Source organism: Lissotriton vulgaris, chromosome 6, assembly GCF_964263255.1.
Source record: "Lissotriton vulgaris chromosome 6, aLisVul1.2, whole genome shotgun sequence".
NCBI lineage: Eukaryota > Metazoa > Chordata > Amphibia > Caudata > Salamandridae > Lissotriton > Lissotriton vulgaris.
This window is the reverse complement of record NC_141694.1, coordinates 1,779,395,485-1,779,420,799: the sequence shown is the minus strand read 5'-3', so window position 1 is coordinate 1,779,420,799 and position 25,315 is coordinate 1,779,395,485. Positions and strand designations below refer to the sequence as shown.

General features: G+C 43.8%; 1 protein-coding gene across 1 annotated transcript in view; it reads right to left on the bottom strand.

Moving 5' to 3' along the window:
• LOC147709472 (brain and acute leukemia cytoplasmic protein-like) overlaps positions 1 to 25,315 on the bottom strand; it is a 462,876-nt gene that overhangs the window by 33,406 nt on the left and 404,155 nt on the right. Inside the window, exon 3 of the mRNA XM_086925496.1 lies at positions 1,002 to 1,192. Coding sequence (XP_086781622.1) covers positions 1,002 to 1,192 — 191 coding nt within the window. The remainder of the gene's footprint in view (positions 1 to 1,001; positions 1,193 to 25,315) is intronic.

Below are 25,315 nucleotides of genomic sequence, written 5' to 3'. Positions count from 1 at the left end.
AACTCAAAATAAATAAATAACCCTCAGGCCCTTATGCTTAGTGTCCATTATGTCTATGGGTTGATACTCACTCACCGCTTCATGCACTGTCGTAGGTGAACACCTCAGACCTTAAATGCAAGTACAGTGCAATTGACAACAGCACAACCTTGTGCAAGAGTGAACGAGTGATGGGTTAATCTGAATCATCTGTGTGTAAATCACCCTGCATTAACTCCTGTCTCACGTCTAGGTGCATCATTCCATGACCACAGCTAGATGATTTCCCCATCACCACCACCTGAACTCAAGGCACAAAAGACTGACCATGTTGGTGCACTACCTTGGTGAGTGAAGGCAAGAACATCCCGAGACCTGCAAAATACTAGAGAACCTTCAATCTGATCCCCTGGTCCTCCTATTGAAAGAAAGGGAATGAAAACATAATTTATCCTTCTCAAATTGCTCTGATTCATAGAACATGCAGTTGGGCTTGCAGCAACAGTCTCTATACACTTTGAGAACTATTCTGTCCCCAACTACTCATATACTTGTACACAAATCAATCATCAAAGCACCGAAACGCGTCAACAAAACTGGCTTTTTAATTGATTATTGTATATTTATGTATTGAGTATCATTTGTTGTGACTTATGAATATATATGTATGAATTTTTATGTGTAAGAAATTGTTCATATTAAGTCATTTGATTAAACCTCTTTTTAATAAATACTGTTTTGATATATTTTATGTTATGTTTTGATTTGTGTACAAGTATATGAGTAGTTGGGGACAGAATAGTTTTCAAGGAAGGTGTCTCTGTTTACAAGCTATACCTGAGATCTAAATTAGAATACACAGAAAGGAATCTTGTTTTTGTCACAATATTTCCCAGTCCTTTCTGGGTTGATTAGGGAAAACTCTCTCTTTTTCCTGTCTATACACTTTGAGACTGACCTGAGGAAGCAGCCTATGGTTGGGAAAGACATGAGGACAATCCAGGATAAATAGGACACCTCACCTCTTCCGTCCGCAGGACACTGCGCTTCTGCAGCGTGGTGCCCCCTGCTGAGACCGCCAGCTGCTTCTTGCTGGGGGCGGGGCTTCCGCTGGCGGGCTTCTTGTCATTCAACGCTGGATCTGCGATCACGGAGCACACCTTGAGATACGCCTCGGCTGGATTACGGAATCCATCGTCAAAGAAATCAGCAACTGGAAAATAAGGAAAAATTGTCCTAATTAGAGGTGTTAACACTCCCAAAACTTTAGCTCTTGCACTTAGAACACATGGATATTCCTCAGCAATGTGAGAGGGTCTTGGGCAATGAAAGGTCTTTAATAGTGCACGAGCTTTCAAGATTAATTGGCACACACCTCAATATTAAACAAAAAGGACTCGGTAGCTAATATTGGAGAATATTGGCCTTCAAGACCGTGTCCAAGGCTATCACAGGGTTGCATGAATTACTAGATAGTATTTGGAGTACATATACTCATTTACGGAAAGCACTCATCTCGAATGGTTATTTTAGGATGCGATAATGATCTTATTTTATAAAGTCTCATACCACAGGGATGGGAGTTTGTAAAAGGTGCGATAAATATTGTCTAGTATGGCCCTCATTACAAGTTTAGGGCTTCATTCTGATCTCTTTGCAAAGGTGTTGACACAGGGATTGGATTTACGAGTTGTGTGATAGTAATCGCATCCTCGCAGTTTGCCCCTGAAATTTATCTGGGGGAAAAAGGGCAATTGCAGTGTTAAAAAGCAATTCCATATATGTTATGCCTTGTTTTCCTGTTGAAGAGGGGCCATTTACTGCACGTGGCAGATACATCACATAGGGGCTATGATATTTACCATGTATGATGAATATATGCACCCAGCGCCGGCTTTAAGGTGGGTTTGCGACCGGTGCAGCCACACCAGCTGCTGACATCCAGGAGGAGGGGGCTCTGTATTGTAAAATAACTCATGGCTTTAAAAGCACAAGCTGCTGTTCCTTGTGTGTCCAGCAGTTTTCAGAAAACAATAAAATAAAAAACTTTTGGCTTTTAAAGCATGAGCTGCGGAGTTCTTTGTGTGTCCAGCAGTTTTCAGGAAACGATACCATTGTCAATATAATTCTGGTGATTAATGCTCTTGTGGGAGAGAGGTGGAGTTTTGTCTAGTGGCGGTTTTAAATGATCATACAATAGTGCAGACGATTAATGCGCCTTCTGCAAAGACCATGTACCATGCAATCCCAGAACCGAGTCTGAGTGAATCATGAGCAGCGCTTAAAAAAATTAAATGGCTGTCAGAGAGGGGCTATGGAGAGGTGAGGGGCGCAGTGAGGGACTTTGTGGAGGTGGAGGTCATGGGGGGGGGGAGGGACCAAAAAAAAGACCGTCGCACTGGGCGCCACCAGCAACAAAACCGGCCCTCTAAATACCTCCACCCAGTTCAGGCTTGTAATGATAATGGTTGCACGGAGGTCAGCGCTCTAGGCATCAAGCCCACAGTCCCGCCCTTCCATGATTAAAAGTGGGAGCGCAGAGAGGACGAGCTGATTAGAGAACACCCCAGAGACTGCTCGAGTCGCGTGGCAGCTCTGTAGCTTGTAGAAATTTTAAAACTTATTATCCTGATTTTTGCTTTTAAATAATTTGTTTCGCGCTCATTGTCAGCATTGCCAAATATATTTACTTGTGTGTACTTAGAGTGGGGCAGCATTCAGTAGCACTTGTATTTACCCGCATTTAACCTCAGCAGGACGCCCGATCCGTCCCGGCGGGGTCCTACTTCCGGTTGCACGGAGGTCAGCGCTCTAGGCATCCAGCCCACAGTCCCGCCCTTCCACGATTAAAAGTGGGAGCGCAGAACGGTCTCGCGCAGCGACGCACGGGCGTCGCGCCGAAGTCGCGCTCAAGTCATAGCCCTGCCTGTCTGCGCCTGTCCGCGCCCGACAAGCGCCGCAAGACGCCGAAACCTTACTCCATCACTTAGGTAATCCCGTCTCCCCTTAGCATTTACATTGGCTATGGAGCGAATCTGTTATACTAGGACGGAGCTATTATCTTTTAACACCGTACCATTACCTTGCCTAAATGACTCGAAGCAGAGCACCTCCATCACAGACACAGAACTATCCTGCATATACGGCAACGTACGTTCATTGCCTAAACACGTCCTCCAAATTTGGGCCCTACTTGATCAACAGGCCCCTGACCTATTTTTCATTACCGAGTCTTGGCTCCAGGAGTCATCTCTACCGGACATTGCTTTGGCCTTACCCGAGGATTATAAAATATGCCATCTTTACAGGACAGTAAAAAGGGGTGGAGGGCTTGCGATTATTCACAAAGCTGGGCTAAAAGTTAGTATCATTGACTCACACTAGACAGCGGAAGGCAAGTTTCTGATCTTCTTGCTCAAAATTGGTAATAATACCTCTTGGAAAGGTGCTCTAGTATATCGACCACAAGACGCCAAAGCCAATTTTGTTACCAAGCTGGTCCAGCTTATAGCCCCTCATGTTTTGACCAGCTCTAGCTTCCTATTATTGGGAGATTTTAACTATCACTTGGAGCTGACCCAAGATCCTCATTCAGTGGAGCTAATAAATAGTTTCCACTCTTTGGATCTAAGGATGTTAGAGACAGGCCCGACACATAAAGCTGGACATACGCTGGATGTAGTGTGTACCAACGCCCAACAATCCAGACTGATAGATCTAGTGCCTATTCTTTGGTCTGACCACAGTCTTATTAATTTCGAAATACAAAGTTATGAAAGGGTATCATCTCACAACAAGAACCTAAAATCCTGCCGTCCGTGGAAAAACATCAATGTCACCGAGTTTGCGGAAATATTTACTCCACCTGATTTGGGTTCTGAATCCCCCATTGATAAAATTGTTTCCGACTTGGATAGAGCTATAGTCAACGCTCTGGACATCATAGCGCCTAAACGACAAATAAAATGCCCCTCGAATAAAGCTCCCTGGTTTACAGATGAGTTAAAGCAAAATAAACAAGAAGCCAGGGTAGCAGAACGCAGATGGAGGAAGACCAAGAGTAACGAAAATAAAACCCTCTATAAATCCCTTCATAAAAGATATATGAATAACATTGCCCTGGCCAAAAAAACATATCTCAATGAAAAGATAAGGAAGGCAGGTAATTCACACAAGGAACTATACGCTATAGTAAAAGGATTTACTTCTCCCCTGCAATGCCAACTATCTACCCCTGAATCTCAGAAATGGGCAGACAAACTTGCCTCATATTTTAAGGATAAAATCGATGCCATCCATAGGACCTTTCCCAATGAACCCATTGACAGGGTGCGGGCAATCCAGAATGAACCCTTCAATCCTCTGAACTCTCCTTGCGACTACAAGCTCAATAAATTCAATCCAATCACAGAGGAAGAGGTAAATATCAGGCTGAATAAAGCTAAATCAGGCTCTCCCAACGACGTTGCTTCCGTTCAGATCCTGACCAAACTTGGCCCCGCACTGGTGCCAATCGTAACCAACATCTTTAATGTATCACTTAGCCAAGCTACTGTCCCCTCCGTTTGGAAGGAAGCTTTGATCCAACCCATCCTGAAAAAAACCAATGCCGACCCCAACCAATCGATAAATTATCGCCCCATCGCCCTGCTTCCACTTTTTAGTAAGATCATGGAAGCTTCCATCAACGCTCAAATGACCAAATTTCTAGAGGATAACGGCATCCTGGATACATCTCAATCAGGCTTCAGAGCGTCCCATAGCACGGAGACGGCTCTTGTAGAGATAGTGGACAACATCAGACTAGCTCTTGATTCCAAGCAATCGGCGATTCTCATCCTGCTCGATTTGTCGGCAGCCTTCGACACCATCTCCCACAGCATACTCTTAGAGAGGCTGGAAGAGATTGGTGTCGGGGGCCTTGCCCTTAGCTGGATCAAGAGCTATCTCAAGGACAGACGATCTAGAGTCAAAATAGGCCCTTTCCTATCTGACATGGTGGAGAATGATAAGGGAGTCCCCCAGGGCTCAATACTCAGCCCCACCCTTTTCAATGTTTACCTCTCTCCTCTAGCAAATATTATTAGAAGCTTTGGGTTCGATACGGTATCCTATGCCGACGACACCCAAATCTTGATTAAGTGGGGACATAATTTGCTAGATGTCCAAACCAGATTTAGCAACTGCATGATAGCCATAAACACCTGGATGGCTAAGAATTATCTCATGTTGAATACGGCTAAAACTGAGATCATGCTCTTTGGCCCGGCAAAGAAGACTTGGTCAGCCGATTGGTGGCGAAACGAGCTAGGGCAGTGTCCAATGCCCAAGGAAACTGTGAAGAACCTCGGCATCCTATTAGATGATACACTATCTATGTCACTGCACGTCAACAAGGTAGTCCAGACGAGCTTTGGAATCATGAAAAGCCTCAGGAAGATTTTTAGGTGGCTTCCCATAGACTGCCGCAAACCCCTCATCCAAGGCCTCATAATTAGTCGCCTTGACTATGGGAATGCACTGCTAGCGAACATCAATGAAGGAGCACTGACAAAGTTGCAGGTGCTGCAAAACACAGCAGCCAGACTGACTCTTAACTTGCCGCCTCGCACCCCTTCTGCCCCTACCCTCACTAAGCTCCACTGGTTGCCAGTAAGGAAAAGGGTAAAATTTAAGATCTGCTGCTTGGTACACAAGTCAGTTCATGCCCCGGGACCTGCCTACTTGAAGAAAAAACTAACTAGCTATCTTCCGACCAGAACCCTCAGATCGGCTGACAAAAACCTTCTATGTGTCCCTAAAGTTCGCACAGTGAGGAATGGAGATCGAAGTTTTTCTAAACTCGCTCCTGATCTATGGAACTCCCTCCCACTGTCACTCAGAGCTGATAATAACTACCGATCCTTCAGGAAAAGCCTCAAAACATTGTTATTTTAAATCACCTCCCATGAGCTCCGCTTGACACTGCATTCTTGTCTGGGTACATCTGTTCGCGCTCTGAGACCGTCTGCCGGTGAATTATGCGCGCTATAAATGCATAAACAAAACTAAACTAAACTAAACTAATGAGGGCTTACACATTGTGCCAATTCCTATTTACTGGGCATTTTTCCCATGATAAATTTTAGGACGATGAGGTAATTACCATATAACACAATTAACAGGGAATGTAAGCGAACAGGCCCCCCGTAATGCAGGATTAAAGCATTTCTCTACGTTCACAGTGACAGGTGAGATGTTCTGTAACCTCATTACCTGATCAGCACAAATTTCTAACATTAATCTGGTACTCTAAATGAGATTCAAATCGCATTTGGAGCCCCATATTTACCTCCGTTGTTTCTATGATGTAAAATCTTGTTAGTAAGCCCCATGAGCGGAGCACAAGAGTACAGAGATTCAGTACAATGTTTAGCTGAGTATCCGAAGCTCCGTGCACAGGTGCGGGGCAAGTCTGAGCTGGTTCTAGCCAACATGAACCAGTTCTGGGCAATATTCCACCAGTGCATTTTACCAGTGAAATTTACAACTACACCCCGTGCAAAAAAAGACCTTTGCACAAATTAAGCACTGAAAAAAACCATTTTATAATAGTATTTGATGCAAATGGTGGTTAAAGACTGTTGTAAAATTCCTCGGCACCAGTACAAAATTGCCCATCACCAATGCAAAATTGGCTGACCCTAGTACAAGCCATGTGATCTGGCCCACCTGGTACATTTGAGAATTACTCAGGCCCAACACGATGGATTTCGGGTCACTTTTAGCACCTGACAGGCGCGGTTCGTCCATTGGGGCATGGGGGCGGGAAAATTGATCTATTTCCAGTGCCCACTTTGAAGACAAGTGTCTTAGGGCCATATGTATCAAGCAAAATTGCATTCGCAAACGCCAAAATTAGCAGAATTTCGGCGTTTGCGAATGCAATTTTTCCTAATGGTATGTATTAAGGCAAAATAAGGAATCACAAAATTATTATATTGTATGTAAGAAGCATTAAACAAATGCAAATTGGCTTTAAGGAATCGCAAATTACCACCAACTTCAAGTTGAAAAATGCACTTTTCTGCATTTTTCAAAGTGCAATGTGAATCACATACATACCCTTAGGGCATGTATGTGCGCCACATGCACACCCATGCTAATTTCAGGGGTGCAACAGGGTGTCCTTTGGACACCCCTGCACCCTTGAAATTATTCTCAATTTGCGATTCTCAAATTGCAAATCGCAAATTGAGAATAACTTCCCATTCATTCCTATGGGCCTCCTGGCCCATAGAAATGAATGGGAAAGTATTCCTTAATTGCGATTCGCAATTTGTTAATCGCAATTAAGGAATACTAAGAAATCGCAAAAAAATTGCGTATTTGTACATGCATTCCTATTTGCGATTCTCAAATGGCGATTTCTAAAAAATCGCTATTTGAGAATCGGAAATCAGGTTGTTGATACGTATGGCCTTAAATTACAGAAGCCACCCTCCAAAAAACGAAAAAATAATCCTGTGCCAAGTAATAGGGTAAAAGAGACCCTGTAGGGTTGTAAAGAGACAGCACTGGGCAAGGTGGTCACACCAAAATGTCTACTCCCCAAACTCACCAGGATGCATCATGGAGCGATTCATGTTGGTAGGGATGGCATGATATGTGCTGCTGCAACCGATTAGTAAAACCAAATTATTTTCTCCCATCATCCAATTATTGCCAATCCTGTGCCACATGCCTTTTATTCAATGCTGTAAAAGTGGTTAATGCAAAAATAACAGGTGATGGACAGAATGTAGAACAATGTCATACATTCACCCCAGTACAGAGAACTGGGCCTAAATCCATCTTTTTTTTGCTCACCATGCCTTTCCAGTTTGAACCCAGCCATATGCAAATCAGTCTTGACCCTGTGCCCCATGGGAACAGTCCAGCCCGAACTGTCAAGCCAGGTCCTCCCTGGACTGGAAACAAGCATCCAAAGACCGGTTTCGGGCTTTCAGCCCTCATCAGCCTGGATAGCTTGATTCCAGTGGCATGGAGAGCACGGGACTCACGTCTGAGCATGCCCGTCCCACACGGGGTGACAAATGCAAAATTAACAGGTGATGGACAGAATGCAGAACAATGTCATACATTCACCCCAGTACAGAGATCTGGGCCTAAATCCATCGTTTTTTTGCTCACCATGCCTTTCCAGTTTGAACCCAGCCATATGCAAATCAGTCTTGACCCTGTGCCCCATGGGAACAGTCCAGCCCGAACTGCCAACTGTAAAAGTGGTTAAGCCCACACATACTGCTGACTCTCCTCCTTGGAGGCCCTTTGTGCACATCAAAATAGACATTGGTCAGCTGCTAAAATGTGCAAATGACTCCTATGCTTGTGCAGATGCCACTGCCATAGCTGAGCAGTTACTCAGAGACGTAAATCCTAGCTTCAAGGTGCTAAACCTAGTAAGTAGTAACTGAGAGATGCACTTCGTGTCCATACTAGTGCCAGCAGTTTGTAAAGCTCCAGGGATTTTTTAGCATTTCAATTGTGCCTATCACCCTGAGTCAATGGGCAGGATAGAAGGACTAATGCAACTGTGAGGAATAAGATACATAAGATATGTTTAGAGACACACTTAACATGTCCCGATTCTCTACCATTAGCCTTAAGGTCCTTGAGAGCTATCTCTTTGCAGCAAAGAAAATGGGGCCTCTATTAAATGGTCATGGGCTAACATACTATGCTCCCCTCAAATCCACATGTCTCCTCTGGCAAGATGGATTTGCAATTAAATCATGATGCTATTTTACAATATTGCAGAAAGTTTATACTTTGACTGACAAGAATATATTGGCATGCACCAAGGAGCAAATGTCTCTAGTATCTTTGTTGGACACAGTAAATGTGATTAAACAGTGGATAACATTCCCTTTGAGTTACCTCCTTTTAAGGATTGTCTTCCCCATGGACTGTAGTTTCTCAAACTTCACCCTCAAGGATGTCATGCATTTTTCATTTGTGGATCACACCCATGCTCTTGGCTGCTTCTAGGCTGGTCTGGGACTGGCTATGCAAGGTACACCCTTCCAGTCATAAATCACTTTGTTGATAATCCTTTAGAACAAAAGGGTGCAAGTGGGTTATTTAGTCTACCTCTAGGTTATTTCCTGCTCTAATCTGCAAATACGGAATGACTGTTGCTTTAGATGGGATAGGAGGAATGCAAACAATCTTTGTCCCATGGTACCGGATCACTTACTCCTTTGTGCGTCAGCTGTAATAACGGTTTTGCCTTCAGCGAAAAGTTTGCTATCCACTGTCGACAATAACCAACCATGCCTAGAAACATCCTGACTTCTCTTTGTGTCGTAGGCGCGTTCATTTTCATAATCGCCTCTATTCTATCTGGAGACACCTTCCGCTTTCCCTTTTCAATCCTATCGCCCAAGTATTGCACCTCAGTCTTACAATATTGCAATTTACTTGGAGACACCTTGTGTCCGTTCTCAGCCAAGTGATTTAACAAGGTGATGGTGTCTTCTCTGCAAGCTTCCTCAGTTTCTGACGCAACAAGGAGGTCGTCTATGTACTGGACTAGAACTGAATTCTTGGGCAGTACTAGACTCTCGAGATTTCGTTTCAATAACTGGTTAAAGATCGATGGGCTCTCTGTATACCCCTGAGGGATACGACACCATGTTAGGACGCGATCTTCCAGCTTGAAAGCGAAAAGATATTGGCTCTCCTCATCTAACGGTATCGAAAAGAAAGCCTGGCACAAATCTATCACTGTGAACCATTCAGCTTGGAACGGTATCTGAAACAATATCACTGATGGATTCGGTACCACTGGACAACATGAAACAACAATGTTATTAATCTTCCGAAGATCCTGCACTATTCTGTATTTTCCACTAGGTTTCTGCAAACCCATGATCGGGGAGTTACACGGACTACCCACGATCTCCTTCAGTATTCCCTGCTTAATCATGGATTCGATCACAGGCTTAATCCCTGCAATCGTCTCTGGCGTTAGCTTATACTGTGGTGTTCTTGGATACTCAGCATGGGGTCTTACCAAGATTTTTACCGGTTCCACTCCTTTGATCAATCCTATTTCTTCCCCAGTAAAATCCCATACCTCAGCTGAGACTTTCTCCCTCAAGTCTTGCGGAAGCTCCTCCACTGTTAAGGTAGGATAAAGTTCCACACATTCCCTTGAGTTTGCGACTTTAAAATCAGCGTCCTCATCATTGGTCTGCACTTCTACTCCCTCAGGTGTGCAATGTATCGTGCAATTCAGTTTGCACAGCAAATCTCTCCCTAATAAGCACACAGGACTAGAATCGCAGATCACGAACTGGTGTTCGTCACTGTAATTCCCTATTCTCACCGACACTGGTTCGGTCAAGGGATTTGTCATCCTTTTGTTTGCAACTCCTACTACCTGAACCATTTCTCCTGATATTGGCAGACCCGGGACTACCGCCGATCTCAACGTGGATCGAGTGGCCCCTGTATCCACCAAAAAGGTCGTAGGACATCCTGCTATTTCAGCCTCTACGTATGGTCCCCTCTGATCTACTTCCAAAGCGGCTCCTAGAGTACAATCTTCCTCCCTATTCGCCCGCTGCCCTGTAAGAGGATCAACGTAGTAGCATTCCTCTCCTCCTACAAACAATGGCATCTGTCTGTAGGTTTTCCCTCCGTTTGAGATGCGAGGTGGTTGAGGAAACGGGGCTCGAGGAGTCTGAGTCCCCCCTTTGACAAACTTGCCCTTCGGGACTGTGGCTCCCTTAACCACGTTGCTCTGAACCTCTTCCTCCTCCTGCTCTAATTCCCCTGACTCAACATTGTAAGGACACTCGCGTCGCCAGTGTCCCACCTCATTACACTGATGGCATCTCGTCGTCTTTTTCAGTGTCGCGATATCCATTCTCGGTCTCGGTCTTTCTTCCTCGTCTCTGCTCTGATTGTTCTGTTTCTTTGCCTGCGTTCCTGTTCCCTGCTGCCTCGGTTTATCCTTTCCAGCAGCTTGCATTTGCACTAGCATTAGCTTCTCTTTAAGCTTCTTCGCCTTCGAGTCTATCTCGTCACTACAGTACCTTGCATACCTCAGAATCTCGTCTAAAGGTTTGTTCTGCCAACAGATCAGATGCTGTTGGATCATTAGGCATATTTCTGGTCTTAATCCTAAGACAAATTTTGAAACAAATTGTCCTATATCCTTGGGATCCATCACATCTAACCCGCTGTACTGCTTGAATGCTTTCAGCAATCGCTCGTAAAACTCATGCACTGTCTCTTTCGGCTCCTGAGTAGTTCGATCTATCTTTACCCAGTCTATGTCTTGTACCGGCACTTTCTCTTTTAACCACGCTATTACCCTCTCGTACTTTTCCATGACTCTATGAGATGGACCATTCGTCCTGGCCTCTCTCGTTGGCTCACAAGTAGGCCAGTCAACACTGAGCTTGCACGCCGTCCACAAATCTCCGGGTACTACGATGTCGAACAGTGTATTCAAATCGACCCACAGTACCTTTGAGATCTTCACAAATCTTTCTACCTGTTTATACCATTCGACAGGATTATCTCTAAGCTTTGGGAAGGAATTGGTGAATGCCGCCAAATCCCCCCTAGTCCAAGGCACATGGACGTAGCTTCCATTCGCGATTTCCCGCAAAGGGAAGGCTTCCATTCGCATCAAATCTGTGTCTTGGGAGCCCTCAAGTACACTCCGTCTAACAGAGCCCTTTCTGGACCATCTTTCCTCCCATCTATCTAGATCTCTCCATATTCTGATGCTTACGATCAATTCCCTTATGTGTACTTTCAGCGCGATCGTTCTACGATCATCCAAATCCTGATCTGTGCAAGTCAGCCTGTGGTTACTCTGTAAAGCCTTAGTTCGTGACAGGTCTACCATGTACCTGTTTGCTAAATTAGATAAGTTCTCATGAACTGACCTCGCTCTTCGAGTGATATCTTTGGATAGAAACAATATCTCATCTGGTGTATATGAGTTTAATCTCTCTAGTTGCACTGTACCGTCAATCAATTCATCCAGATCCGCCTTCAAACTCATCACATCAAGCCGTTTCGCTTTTATGTCAGCTTTCAGCATTTCAGCTCTATGTTCTTCTCTCATGTCCCTTTCTCCTCCACTATGCGCCCTACGCCTGAACACAGGTGAGTTATGAGGAGTTTTACTTCCATCTTTTCGTTCCCACCCTTCGAGATCCCAAGCCTTTCCATCTCCACGTGGGGTATGGTGGAATAATGCTCCGTCCCCCAACCCTACGTTCCGATTTCTAAGCTCGGTTTCTCCAGATGTGAGATAGGATCCACCGTTCTGTTCTAACCCATTGTAACTTGCCTGCTGTCTGGTGTCGCTTAATAAACGATAGGGTCCGTCACGACCCTCCATGTTTCCGTGATCTCTTTCGCGATCACCGGAAGAATGTCGAGACGTTTCGCGACTCCCTATGTTTTCGTGACTTCGACCACTATCCCCGGATGTATGTCGAGACGCTTCGCGACTCTCCATATTTCCGTGACTCCAGTGTCTCGCATTCTCACCTGGGGCATGGTGTGTGCACCTGAAGGTATTCCGGTACTCCTGTGTCCTCTGTTCCCCTTCACTAAAGGTGACACGAGGCACTTCGCCACACCCTGTACTCCTGTCCTCGCACATTAGCCTATTGCCATTACTTGTAGGACAAATATCTCTTCTGCCCTCTTGGCTTCCTCCCTCCCACTCGGGGCTGCTTTCGCCAGCTCCGCAATGAGAGAGAATCCTGTTATCCTGCTCTCTCCATTCGGATCCCGTTTCTAAACTTTTATTCCGAGCTTCTTCGGCAGCGTCCCATTCTCTCAGGTATTCCCTTAATTCCTTATGGGTTTTTGGTTTAGGACCCCTCAAATCCATTGGCCCTCTTCGATCTCCCTGTTCTACTCTGAGACCTGTTGCAGAATCTAATGGGGTACTCCGACTTATTGGTGCTCGTATTTGCCTGTGGGAATTCGTTGTGGCATTCCTATTCTCTCCTTCTGCTCTTTCATTGTCCCATCGTGCCTGTTCCTCCTGCTGGACCCCTTCCGGGTTGTAGATTGACACAATAGGGCCTATGGTAACCGGAACCTGCAAGGCATCCGGCAATTGATACGACCTAGCGCATTGCGTCTCTGGCACGTTCTGGACCACAAATCTTCCCACTACTCTCTGTTCAGGACTAACTTGGGGTATTTCTACGGTCTTAGTAGCGTCCCATTCTGATACCGGGATCGACTTATACTCTCCCCACCTAGTTCCGTCCACTTGCGGTAATATGGGACTCGCGAGTTCTCCGCTGTATGGAGGTGGTTTATCTGTTAACAGCCTGTCTATTAGATCCTCCTCCGTCTCGCTTTCCTCATCCACTTGTTCTAGAGGTTTCCTTTCTCCTGTAGCCTCTATCATGGTGAACAGTTTGTCCGCTTCTACCTTCTGCACCCTCCATTTCTTAGCTTCTTCGTCCCATTTAGCATCCTGCACTGCCTTTACTGTTCTTCTCACTCTTTCTTGGCGCCTCTTTACGCCCCTCTCGTGTGCTGTTCTAAACCACACACCAAGAGCTTCAAATTGTGTTGGTCTCGGTAGAGGTCTCATTGAAAGCATCGTCGCCTTCAGTTGGTTCAACACTTCTAATTTAAACGTTCCAAATCTTGGAAACGCTAGTTCTTTTTGCCCTTCAGTTAGCCTATGCCACTCGGAAATCCACAATATGGAATGTAAGCCTACATTTATTGCCATATGATGTGCTGGTGTGCCTTCTGGTGGAGCTTCTTCTCCGGCATATAAATTTCTCCTTTTCTTTTTAAAGATCTTTCCTAAACCCTTAAAACACTTCATTTTTGATAACGTACGGTATTTCTTACTTATTTGCGTCTAGATAACAACCACCAATCCCTGTGCAACTCTCGCTAATCAGCCTATCCCAGCACGGTTCTACACTGACGTCACTTGTCTCTTCTAAAGCAGCTTCCCTCGTTTCTCGACTCGTCTCACGATTTCACATGCGTTTTCATTCATACATTGAAAAATGACTACTTCCGTCCAAGCGATCACTTTTCTCTGACTGTACGGCCACAGTCTAACTGTAATTGTCACCTCAACTGGCACAGCGTCTTTCCTCTTACGGTCGGACACTTGCCTCAACTGATAGGTTACTTACGCGCAGTAAACGTACGACCAGCGTCCGCTACTCATTCACTCACACATACGCTCCCCCTATCATCGGTCTGTCGGGAAATCAATGGTACCTCATGACCCCCTTTCAATGGTAGACAAATTACTCTAGGTGTTCGATACACCCGAACCACTTAAGTCCTCTGGACATAAGATTTCATCCAGTTGCGCGCGCTCACAACTTTCCCTCAATCACACTACAGGCATTCAACTCCGCTTGACATTACAACACAGGAACAACATAAACACCGCAATCTTACAACGCATGACCCTTATACTCACTCTCGACCGATTCTGCTGCTTTTCTCTCGACGCACCATCAGCACCGTCTTCGGCTGCAATTCTTCTTCTGGTCGACGATGACTAGGGACCTTGGGGTAAACTAACCTGGCCTAGGTCGTCTTCCTCAAGAAGATAACCATCCTCTGCTACCAACTGCGGGGAACGGGATTTTGATATCAATTTATGATTATGATAAATTTAATAAAGAATCCCATTCATCTGTTTTGGACCGCTATTATCTGTCATTGAGGAAAGGACCACCCCCGCATTGGTTAGACAAACCCCATTTAACTGACGCCACTCTGAAGAACCACTTACAACTGATGAAGTTTCAAGAAGTTTATATAAAGATTAATTTGAATGCGATACAATCCACTCAGGATATAATCCCAAAAGAATACAATATACAAAGTCAATTAATGTATCAGTCGCTTTAAGCTTCGGTGTGAAGTGGTTCCTTCTGCGTCATCTGCAGTAAGATAAAAACAATAATCGAGTTAAAACTGTCCCTACTCTATGCTATGTGACAACCCTACTTCGCAAGTCTCTCTTCCCTAAAAAGGTGTCAGCAGTTTGACTCCCTAAGAAGTTCAAACTCTCTTTAGCCTCTAAAGGAAATCTTAAGTTTCAGAAGCAGTACCCTATCTGCCTACCCATCCGCTCTCTAAGGGTCCTCGGCCTACTGCTCCCTTGCGCTTCTGATGTCTCAGCGCATCTGCTCAAGGCATCTACCCTTCGCCCTTGCTCTGAGCAATTCGTCTCGCTGTTCCTAATCTCCCAATTGCTACCTCCTCCCCGGGGTGCTGTCCCTAAAATACACAATCACCGTGTGGATGGAACGCCCCTTGACGCCCACCACGGACTTTCCCCGATGATGTCAACTTCCTGCTTCTTCCATTGGTCACTCCTCGCGTCGTCCGTTAAGTTGACCCTTCTCCTTTGGATGTCATCTTCATCATTTCATCGTCGACATTTATCGATTCTTTCAGATCATGTAACATGTGAATTTTGGACAAGGCCTTAACTTTATGTCTCTTAACTTGACCCTGCTAGGTCCTGTGAATGGTCTTGTCAAAACATAGTCCACCTAAAAGTGTCTCTACTCACGTTCGAGCAATAAGCTCCGTCCGGCATTGTCACCTTAAATCTAACAAGTGCTAGACTTCTCGGCTCTCATGTCCACATCAAGCTATTTACGACCTTCACAAGACCACTAAATTACATTTCATGCGACTCTGCTCCTTCGAACTCTTGACCAGTTAGGTTGCGTACATAAATGACCTAACTCTTCTAGCATTCCTACAAAAGCCCTCTACACAGTATAACCTTTGGCATACATTTATATATACGTATTTCAGCAAAGCCCTAGTTATACTTAAACATTCTACATCTAATACATGAAGTACATTGAATACAACTACATAGAATATAAACTATACATTTTCCTTGGTTACATCTTTATGTGAGTTCTCTTATACATTTATCCACGTTTCTCAACGTTTACGCCTTTCCACGTTACATTTCTCTCGCCGCTTTTCCCAATGCAAAGTTACATTTTTAAAGTTGCACACGTACACGAATTCTACTGTGCACGTTCTATATTTCATGGGCATTTATACACATTTCTATACATTTACCCTTCATGTATACGGGTCTTCTAAATCTAATGCAGTTTAACGTGTGAATACATTTACATTTCCTATATCATGTTATCACATCCGTTGGCCTTTATGCTATAGTCGCCAACTTTACATTACGATACACGTTTCATTCCTACGTTTATAACATACATGTCTAAATATGGCTACTATATACTTCCTATTCAAATTGCGCTCTCTCACATACATTTTGGAAGAAATCGCAAATTCTACCTCAACAGCTTTGGGATTAGAAATGGAGCAGTTAGATGACCAACCCAAGATTCAGATCCAAAATAGGATGGCTCTAGATTACCCCTTATCAGCCAAAGGGGAGAGAGGTCTGTGCAATTTTCTGTGCAAATGAATGTTGCCCTCATTTTTCCAAAATGCCCCTTTGCATATGCAAGCAGATAGATAAAGAGACTGTAAAGAAAAATATATGAGATAGAAAGTGGCCCTGACTTGTGTCCCAACTGCATCTGGATGTTGTTAAGGAACATTAAAAAACCCTTGGGACTAAATCCGTTATCAGTATTGTCCTGATTGTGCTTATTACATATAGCTATTCGGCTAATTTTGTGCATCATCCAATGCTCTTGCAAAAAGAAAGGCACTGGAAATAATTTTACTCTTCACATGATGACGAGGAAAGTACTAAGTGGATTTATAAAGAAATGGTGAGACTGTAGTCTATTGAACTATAGTAAACGGAAGTTTTTCCTCTCTGAAAAAGGGTAGGCTGTGAAAAGAAATTCAAAATCTTGTCCTATTATACTGATATACTCTATTAACAGCGCATGTAGCCCTTAATGTATTGACTGCTTAACTCAAAATTGTATTTTTTTTATTAGTTTGAGGCTCCCTGTGATACTGAATATGCTTACTAATGTTCATGAATCTAGCGTTCAAGAAGCTATAGGACTAAGGGTTGCACCTTGTATATTTCCTAACAACAAAACCTAATTTTCACACTTGTCATGTTTGAGTGGGATTTTGTAAGAATAATGAGGCTGGTATTCTACGAGGGAATGATACCTTCTTCTCAAGGCCATTCACTGCTTCCTCGGGAGGAAGATCCTGCCACCTGTGCTTTAGATAAGTTTTCACTAAGAATAACAACTTTCTCTCAATGACTAAGATTTGTTAGCATGTATTAAGAGAAACATATAAATACCTGCCTAGATTTAGGCTCCAACTGACTGTTTTCCAGTGAGAGTCCCTAACGTGTATTGACAAATGTTTTTCATTTGTTGGTTTGCTTTCTACTACTTTGCATTAAACATTTGTTGGACTTCAGGGCTTTATGATGTGTTGTGTTTTATTGTTAACACTTGTCAGGCAACAATTAGTACAACCGATCACAAGCATACTAGTGTACAACAGGAGCACATAGATCTACCAGAGAGGTAATTTACAAGGACATTGAACTGAACTGATTGGAGGCCATCATTGAATCAAACAGCAAACAAAACTGCAAAAAAGATATTACTGTGAACAGAAAAGTCACACAGCTTTTCCTTTACAAATAGAAATAATACAGCGAAGACTACATGCAATTGCTTTGGAAAATTATAACGAAAAAATGTTTCCTGCACTTAATAGAAGACTGAGGGAAATGATTGTTGACACTAAGTATACTAATATGGTTCAGAAAGCAATCAATAAAGCTAGATACGTTACTTTAATGGTATATTATGAAGCGGAACAAGGAGATTGCTTCTTTGTAATCATCAAGGCACAAATATATAAATGTATTTATATATTTATTTCTGAAGTCGCAGATTGACATTTCAAATAGAAATATATTTCATTAAATATAGAGAGAAACAATACTAAGGTAACACATATAACCATGAAATTCAGAGTTTATAAAGATATACAATTCAGAAGTTACTGTAGGGAATTCATTGTCATGGTATGCAACGACTTAGCCTGTCTGACTTAATGCATAATAAATAGGAGAACTTAATGTTGTGCAGAATAGATGGTGGTAAACACCTTGTAAAAACCATAATCCAATGTGTGGTATTTACAGGAAGTAAATATCACGTGTGACTTGAAAATGAGATATAACATGTAGCATAGCTATTTACCACACTATGGGGCATATTACTAACAACTAGCGATAATTATCACTATGTTGGTTTAGCTGCGATATTTTTATCGCTGAGCTGCGGCGATTTTTATCGCTTAGGAGCCTTGCTATTATCAAGGTTTATCTCCTAAGCGATAAAAATCGGCCGAAATGCATGAATATCACTGAAAAGTCAGCGATATTCATGCATTACTGAGCTAATGCTCTTAGCCATGTTATCCACCTACCATTGGATAACATGGCTAAGAACTGCTCAGGGGCAGGTGTTAGCTCTTGGAGATATTCGCGCTTAGCGCGAATATCTCCAAAAGTTGGTAATAGGAGATAGCGATGTTAGCGACTGTTTCCAGTGCAGCGGTATCCAAATCACGCCGCACTATCTCCTATTCCTTGCTTATAACCTGCCAACCAAAGACGGGAGACTTGTAAATTGTCAGCCCCGTTTTAAAGTACAAGTGTAACTGCCGACTATTCTCAGGAGCACTCACCGGTTCAGTAAGGGCTCCATCGTACGACTGCCAGGTTCAATTCAGAAACACCAGCGCCATCTTTAGGGCGGGGATATAAACAATCAATGGGTGCATGGAACTGTGGGACATGTAGTTCCGAACAGGTAAAGCGTTACTGCTGTCGAGTGGAGCACTTAAAAGAACACAAAGTCACAGGCTTAAAGCCTTGAGACTTCGGACATACTATTCAAGAATAGTATTGGCAGGTCATAAGCCGAGGAATAGGAGATAGTGCGGCGTGATTTGGATACCGCTGCATTTCGGTGGATGAATTCACAGCAGCTTGATCGCGAACCTGCGACGCGCAAGTACAGGTAACTTGCAAATGGATCTCTCCCGCTTTAGTCTTTAGCGCAAACAGTCCGGTTGTGAGCAGGCTCTGAAATTGTGCTCCGCTCTTTGCCCCTTTTAGATCGGCCAGCGTGTGTGAGACCTGAGACCGTGTGAGAAAACGTTGTGTCTCCAGGTATGCGCTTCAGATCTAACGATTGGTAATCCGTAATGTCACTTTAAATGCTTCTACACGCCATTTGAAATGCCGCTTTACAATCTAATGTGGCGACTTTGGTCCGCTATCCACAGGTGAAATAAGGAGCTACAGGATATCTGAATTAGAGAGGGACAGGGAGAAACACTTGCTACTGTCCGAGGTATGAATTTGGAATTTGGAATTTTTCTTTTATGTTTTGCGGGTTCACCCGCGTGTGCACAAACTTGAAGTATATTGCTTTTGCACATTCTGAGCTTGATGTTATCTTGCAGATAACAAGGTCCCGCCACAAGTATTGGTGTTAACAGATCCCCGAGATAAGGTCTTCGGAGTCACTGTCAGGTACATAAAGGGCTATGAGGGGCACTGGGGGCAGTCACCCTGGTATTGAGAATGTTTGGTGACACGCTGCTCTCCTTTTGTCTTTCTTTTTTAAACATAAACACCTTGCAGAACTACATTGATTGAGCCCTGATGAGAGTCCGTCAACTTTGCTCACGGACTCGAAACGCGTCGGCATCATTGAAAGAATATACGAAGGATACAGAATTCATTTCTGAGTCTCACTGATTAATTAATTTATATTCTTCAATTTTCACCTTGAACGTGTCTCTTTCATTGAGTTGAAATACTGATTATGGTTTATTGAGTGTTGTTTCAATATGTGCAGAGATTTATCGTTTGCTATCACTCAATATACGAAAGGTGTATTATATAATTGTTTGTTTGTAACTTATCTTGTGATTTGTATTCCCTTGCTGTATTGTTTTATATTAGTCGCTATATGTTGAGTGTCTTTCTCAGACAATCTGTCTGATCTTATATGTTCAAAATTTCTAAAGTAAAAGGTAAAAATAAATATACCGAACAAATCTGGAATTTAATTTTGATTTGTTTGCTCGCAGTGGAGAGCACTTGAAAAGTGGTGGGGTTGGCATCTGTTTTTTCTAAAAAGTTGTGTATGGTCCAGCCGACCCTACGATCTCCTTAACTACACAAAATGAATATTTTCTAGGCCTTTTCCACCAATACATTCCAGCAAGTTTGACCTGCTAAAATCATGAATGCATAATTATAAACAGCACACTGGGAGTAAACTGCATGTTGGAAAAATTCATGGGCATGGAGGTTTTTAACTGTGTGATTAGATAGTAATGTAAAGGAATTTCATACAGTATCAAGTAACTGGAATGAGTTACTTAGATGGGGATTGCTAATGTGAGTTTTTGGGTCTAAGATAAAGAACGTTATTCACTATACCTATATTTTCCACATGTGCCTAAATGAGTCTAATATTGTCATAAAAACGCAAAGACAGTGAGGGAAAACAATTACAGCCGCTCTTGCTCTTTTATCACTCAGAGTAGATTTGCCCTACAGTCTGGCTCGAGCCCTCATTTGTATGTCCACTGCCCCAGAACTTAAATTTATACTACACAATATAATTGCTCAAAGAGGCACGAAATAAATGGCATACAGTATGCACACAAATCACACAAAATATTGTGAAAACTTGTCTTCTTAGAAAGATCTTCTTTTATTCTTTGTCCACACAGCCAACGCGCTCCACCCCAGCGGGCTTTATCAGGGCTAATTGTGGAAGAATTCAATTCCACGTCCTAACAGACCAAAAGATGGTACTCAAGAGTTCACTTCTTCTGCAGAAATCCTTCTCGAAATATGATAGTCTGTAAGGTATCCAATGTTTACGATCTCGCTTGAAGTGCGTATATGCTCCAGGCAGGTACAATGTAATGAACTCGACCATCCATGAGTTTCAGATTAGGTACTTCGTTTCCCACACAGTGCCATCGGAGATGTGATAATCCTCCCGGTCAACAAACACGAGCGATATATAATATTGTCCTCATTCATTGTATGTTGATACTTCTTGCAGTGATACAAATACATGTAATGGGGGCGTTACATATAAAGACAAGTGTTTTGTTACATTAGATGGAGTTGTTGACTCTTAGTTTGAAAACTTAATTTCAATTTTGTTTTTCAGAATTGGTATGTTTATGGAAAGAAATTATATAATGTTTCAAATGTTTTAAGAATTTGTTTTCTATATAAACCTTTACAGTCCTCAAGCATTTCCTTGGAAAAAAGGAACAAAATGCATTTGCTGGCTTTTCATCTTTGATGAATGAATGAATAAGGAAACTGATGAATTTATTGTGCCGATATTTAGAAAAGAGACTTACAAAGAACGGTTCTATGACTTAACAATGCATACCTTTGACATGCATGCCTTTACCATGCATATGTTTTTGCCCCACATGCCTTTACAATGCAAGGTAAGTATATAATTAAGGAAGCAACATCTATCTATCTATCTATCTATCTATCTATCTATCTATCTATCTATCTATCTATCTATCTATCTATCTATCTATCTATCTATCTATCTATCTATCTATCTATCTATCTATCTATCTATCTATCTATCTATCTATCTACCTACCTACAATCCTACCTATCTATCTATCTATCTATCTATCTATCTATCTATCTATCTATCTATCTATCTATCTATCTATCTATCTATATATCACAGAGTAGCAGTAGTTATAGCTAGGATTCTGAAAGATAGGAATTCCTCAGATTTTTTAGAATAATGTTGCCACTGTTTGACGAATCTCCATAAAACTTTGCAGACTTATTCCTTTTTCTACATGTTCTGATGATGCAACATTTTGTTTTGATTAGTTAAGCAGGTGCAAAGAAAAAAGGGTGGGTCCCAAAACACGTTTTCCCACCAATGCATAGCGGCAAAACGGCTGAGTAGTATTTCATGAAATTTGCCAGGAATAAAGATTATGGTGTGGAAAGGGTCCTTTTTTTTACTTGATGTAAATTGGTTCAGTAGTTTCTAAGTAATAAGGGGCAAAATCTTGGTGATATATATTGCTGCGGTACAAAGCAATGACAAAACAAGGGGTTGGAGGAACTCACTGAGTTTCACTCCGTGGAATTCTGCTGAGTTGCATAAAAACTCTGTGAGATTCTGCGGAGTTCCGCAAGCGGATAGAGTTCAATACATAACGCTGCTCACGCTGAATTTTAGCCCTAGGAGCTTGTTCTGTGCTATATATGGCTGAGATACCCGCCACCCCCTCTCAACACAATCCCAAAAAGGAGGGAAACCGGAAACAGTTCTTGAAGTTTTTGGAAGTGGGAGGGAGTGACCCTCCCGGCCGTATTTATTAAAACAAAATTTAAAACATTAAACGTTTCATGTTATGTACAATTTCATACCACATTGCGATGTTTGGCTAACCTTAACATATTCTCTAATACAGAGGTTCTCCTAGCCGAACTAGCATCCTACAAAACATTCTCTAGAAATATTGAAATTGTACATCCTAACGTTTAAGGGCCAACGGCAAGGTCATAACCGGTGTCAAGATCCCTAACCAGACTTACCCCTCCCACTTGGGAGGGGCGACAGCACGGAGGCTTACCTCAAGTGCAACTACTCCCAATTTCCCTTGACTTGACGGGGGCACTTAAGAACTCGACGCCATTTAAAGGTCGTACGAAGACTCGTGTGAGGTATCTGGAAGGTATCGTAGACCTCCCCCCAACCCCACATAACTTACCGCATCTGCCGTCGCAGATGTCACTGGCCCCGGGAAATTCCCCAGGAGGGGGCTGTAACCCCTCCTACACAGGAAGGGGCCTTGACCGCCTTTCCTTTACTTCCGGCGACCCATCCTTAGAAGGGACTGCCTCCCCATTGAGGGGCCAATGGCCACCTCACCCGAGCGCTCCCATCCGTGTTGGGTGACGCCCACTCATAGGGATCTTCTAATTAGTGCTCACCGATCATGACCTTACCGCCTACCAACAATAAATACGACAATGCTAATAAAACCTACGAAAACATTTGGTCACTATGACCGAAAGAGCATGCCTAAAAATCAACGCTATATCTGCATCACATTAATCGCAAAACCTACACAACATACACCATTCTTTATTATAATCAACATGATATTATCACAACCTGTAAACGAAACAGAATATTAATCAACTTTATTACAAACAACTGGCTGTCCTCAGGGGCTGGTGGGTGGGTCAAAATTGGCTCTTCGTTCTGTCCCGAGCTCACGTGTAGCGAGGAGGTGCAGCTTCAGAGCACAAGAACAAGAGGACGTCTTCTGGTCTTGCGTCCCTTTTTATCCGTCTTCAGGGCGGGCGAAAACCCGCCCCTGCCTGCCCCGAGGGCGTGGCTGGCTGCGTCAGTGTCTAGGCCAGCCCACTCTAGGGCGGGAAAAAGCGCGCCCCGGCTACGCCGCTTCGGGCATACCAGCCGAGACGCGCCTCCCGCCCAAAAATGGCTTCCCGGGGGGATCGAGGCACTCCGCCATACGTTCGGGGGGACCGAGTGGTCGCCCCTTTCCATATGGCTGAGATACCCGCCACCCCCTCTCAACACAATCCCAAAAAGGAGGGAAACCGGAAACAGTTCTTGAAGTTTTTGGAAGTGGGAGGGAGTGACCCTCCCGGCCGTATTTATTAAAACAAAATTTAAAACATTAAACGTTTCATGTTATGTACAATTTCATACCACATTGCGATGTTTGGCTAACCTTAACATATTCTCTAATACAGAGGTTCTCCTAGCCGAACTAGCATCCTACAAAACATTCTCTAGAAATATTGAAATTGTACATCCTAACGTTTAAGGGCCAACGGCAAGGTCATAACCGGTGTCAAGATCCCTAACCAGACTTACCCCTCCCACTTGGGAGGGGCGACAGCACGGAGGCTTACCTCAAGTGCAACTACTCCCAATTTCCCTTGACTTGACGGGGGCACTTAAGAACTCGACGCCATTTAAAGGTCGTACAAAGACTCGTGTGAGGTATCTGGAAGGTATCGTAGACCTCCCCCCAACCCCACATAACTTACCGCATCTGCCGTCGCAGATGTCACTGGCCCCGGGAAATTCCCCAGGAGGGGGCTGTAACCCCTCCTACACAGGAAGGGGCCTTGACCGCCTTTCCTTTACTTCCGGCGACCCATCCTTAGAAGGGACCGCCTCCCCATTGAGGGGCCAATGGCCACCTCACCCGAGCGCTCCCATCCGTGTTGGGTGACGCCCACTCATAGGGATCTTCTAATTAGTGCTCACCGATCATGACCTTACCGCCACAGGTCCGGATAGTTGACCGGCTATCCGGACCCCCCACAAAACTCCTACCTAAAGGTCATGTTTTAACGTCTTTAACCATGCTAAGAAGTCTCCTATGAGTAACTCATTTCCCACCCGCGACAAATGCACACCATCTCCCAAATACATACTGTCATCGTTAATACCACCATGCGAGATAGAATGCAATGTCTTGGAACGGAACAACCTACTCACTTTGTTATTAAGTTTTCTAACAGAATGGTTCAAGGCGGGAATCGAAATAGCCCCCCGCCACACTTTTCGTGGGATTATATGAGACCACGCAATTACGCACCCCGGAACTTTCCTCGCCAACCAACTTACAGTGGAAAGCATCGCCTCTAGGAGAAGTCGTCTACCGGTGGTGACCAAATCATTGCCCCCTAAATGCACTATGACTATAGACGGCGGTGACCTCGTCCGCCCTAACAAACCCTCAAAGAATACCTGAAACTGGTCAATACAAAGGCCGCCTCTTCCGTAGAAGGACACCCTGTACCCGTATTCCCCAGCTACGTGAATCATGTCACCTGCTTCGAATACGTCTGCGGCACGCCTCACGTATGAGTGGCCCACGACCCACACCTCCTTTCTCACAGCCGGTGATGTCTGACCGCTGGCCTGGTGTTGGGTCGACTGTATAGTCCGCCCTGCCTCGTAGGCTTGCGTAACTGAAAACCAAACAAAAGACAAGAAGCGTGAGTATACTATTACAGCTTCACAACATGTGTAACCGCACATATCTCTTATAACAATTGGAGGACCAACGCCCCACTCGTTTTACTTGTTCAACATTAAGACCCCTGGCTGTAGCTTCAGGGGCAGCCCCTATCCGAAAGGAATGGGTCCCGAATTCGCCCGGGTCTAGGCCCGCTGCGGTAATTGACATCGCGAGCACCCGCTGAAACTGAAACTTCGTCAGTGGGGTG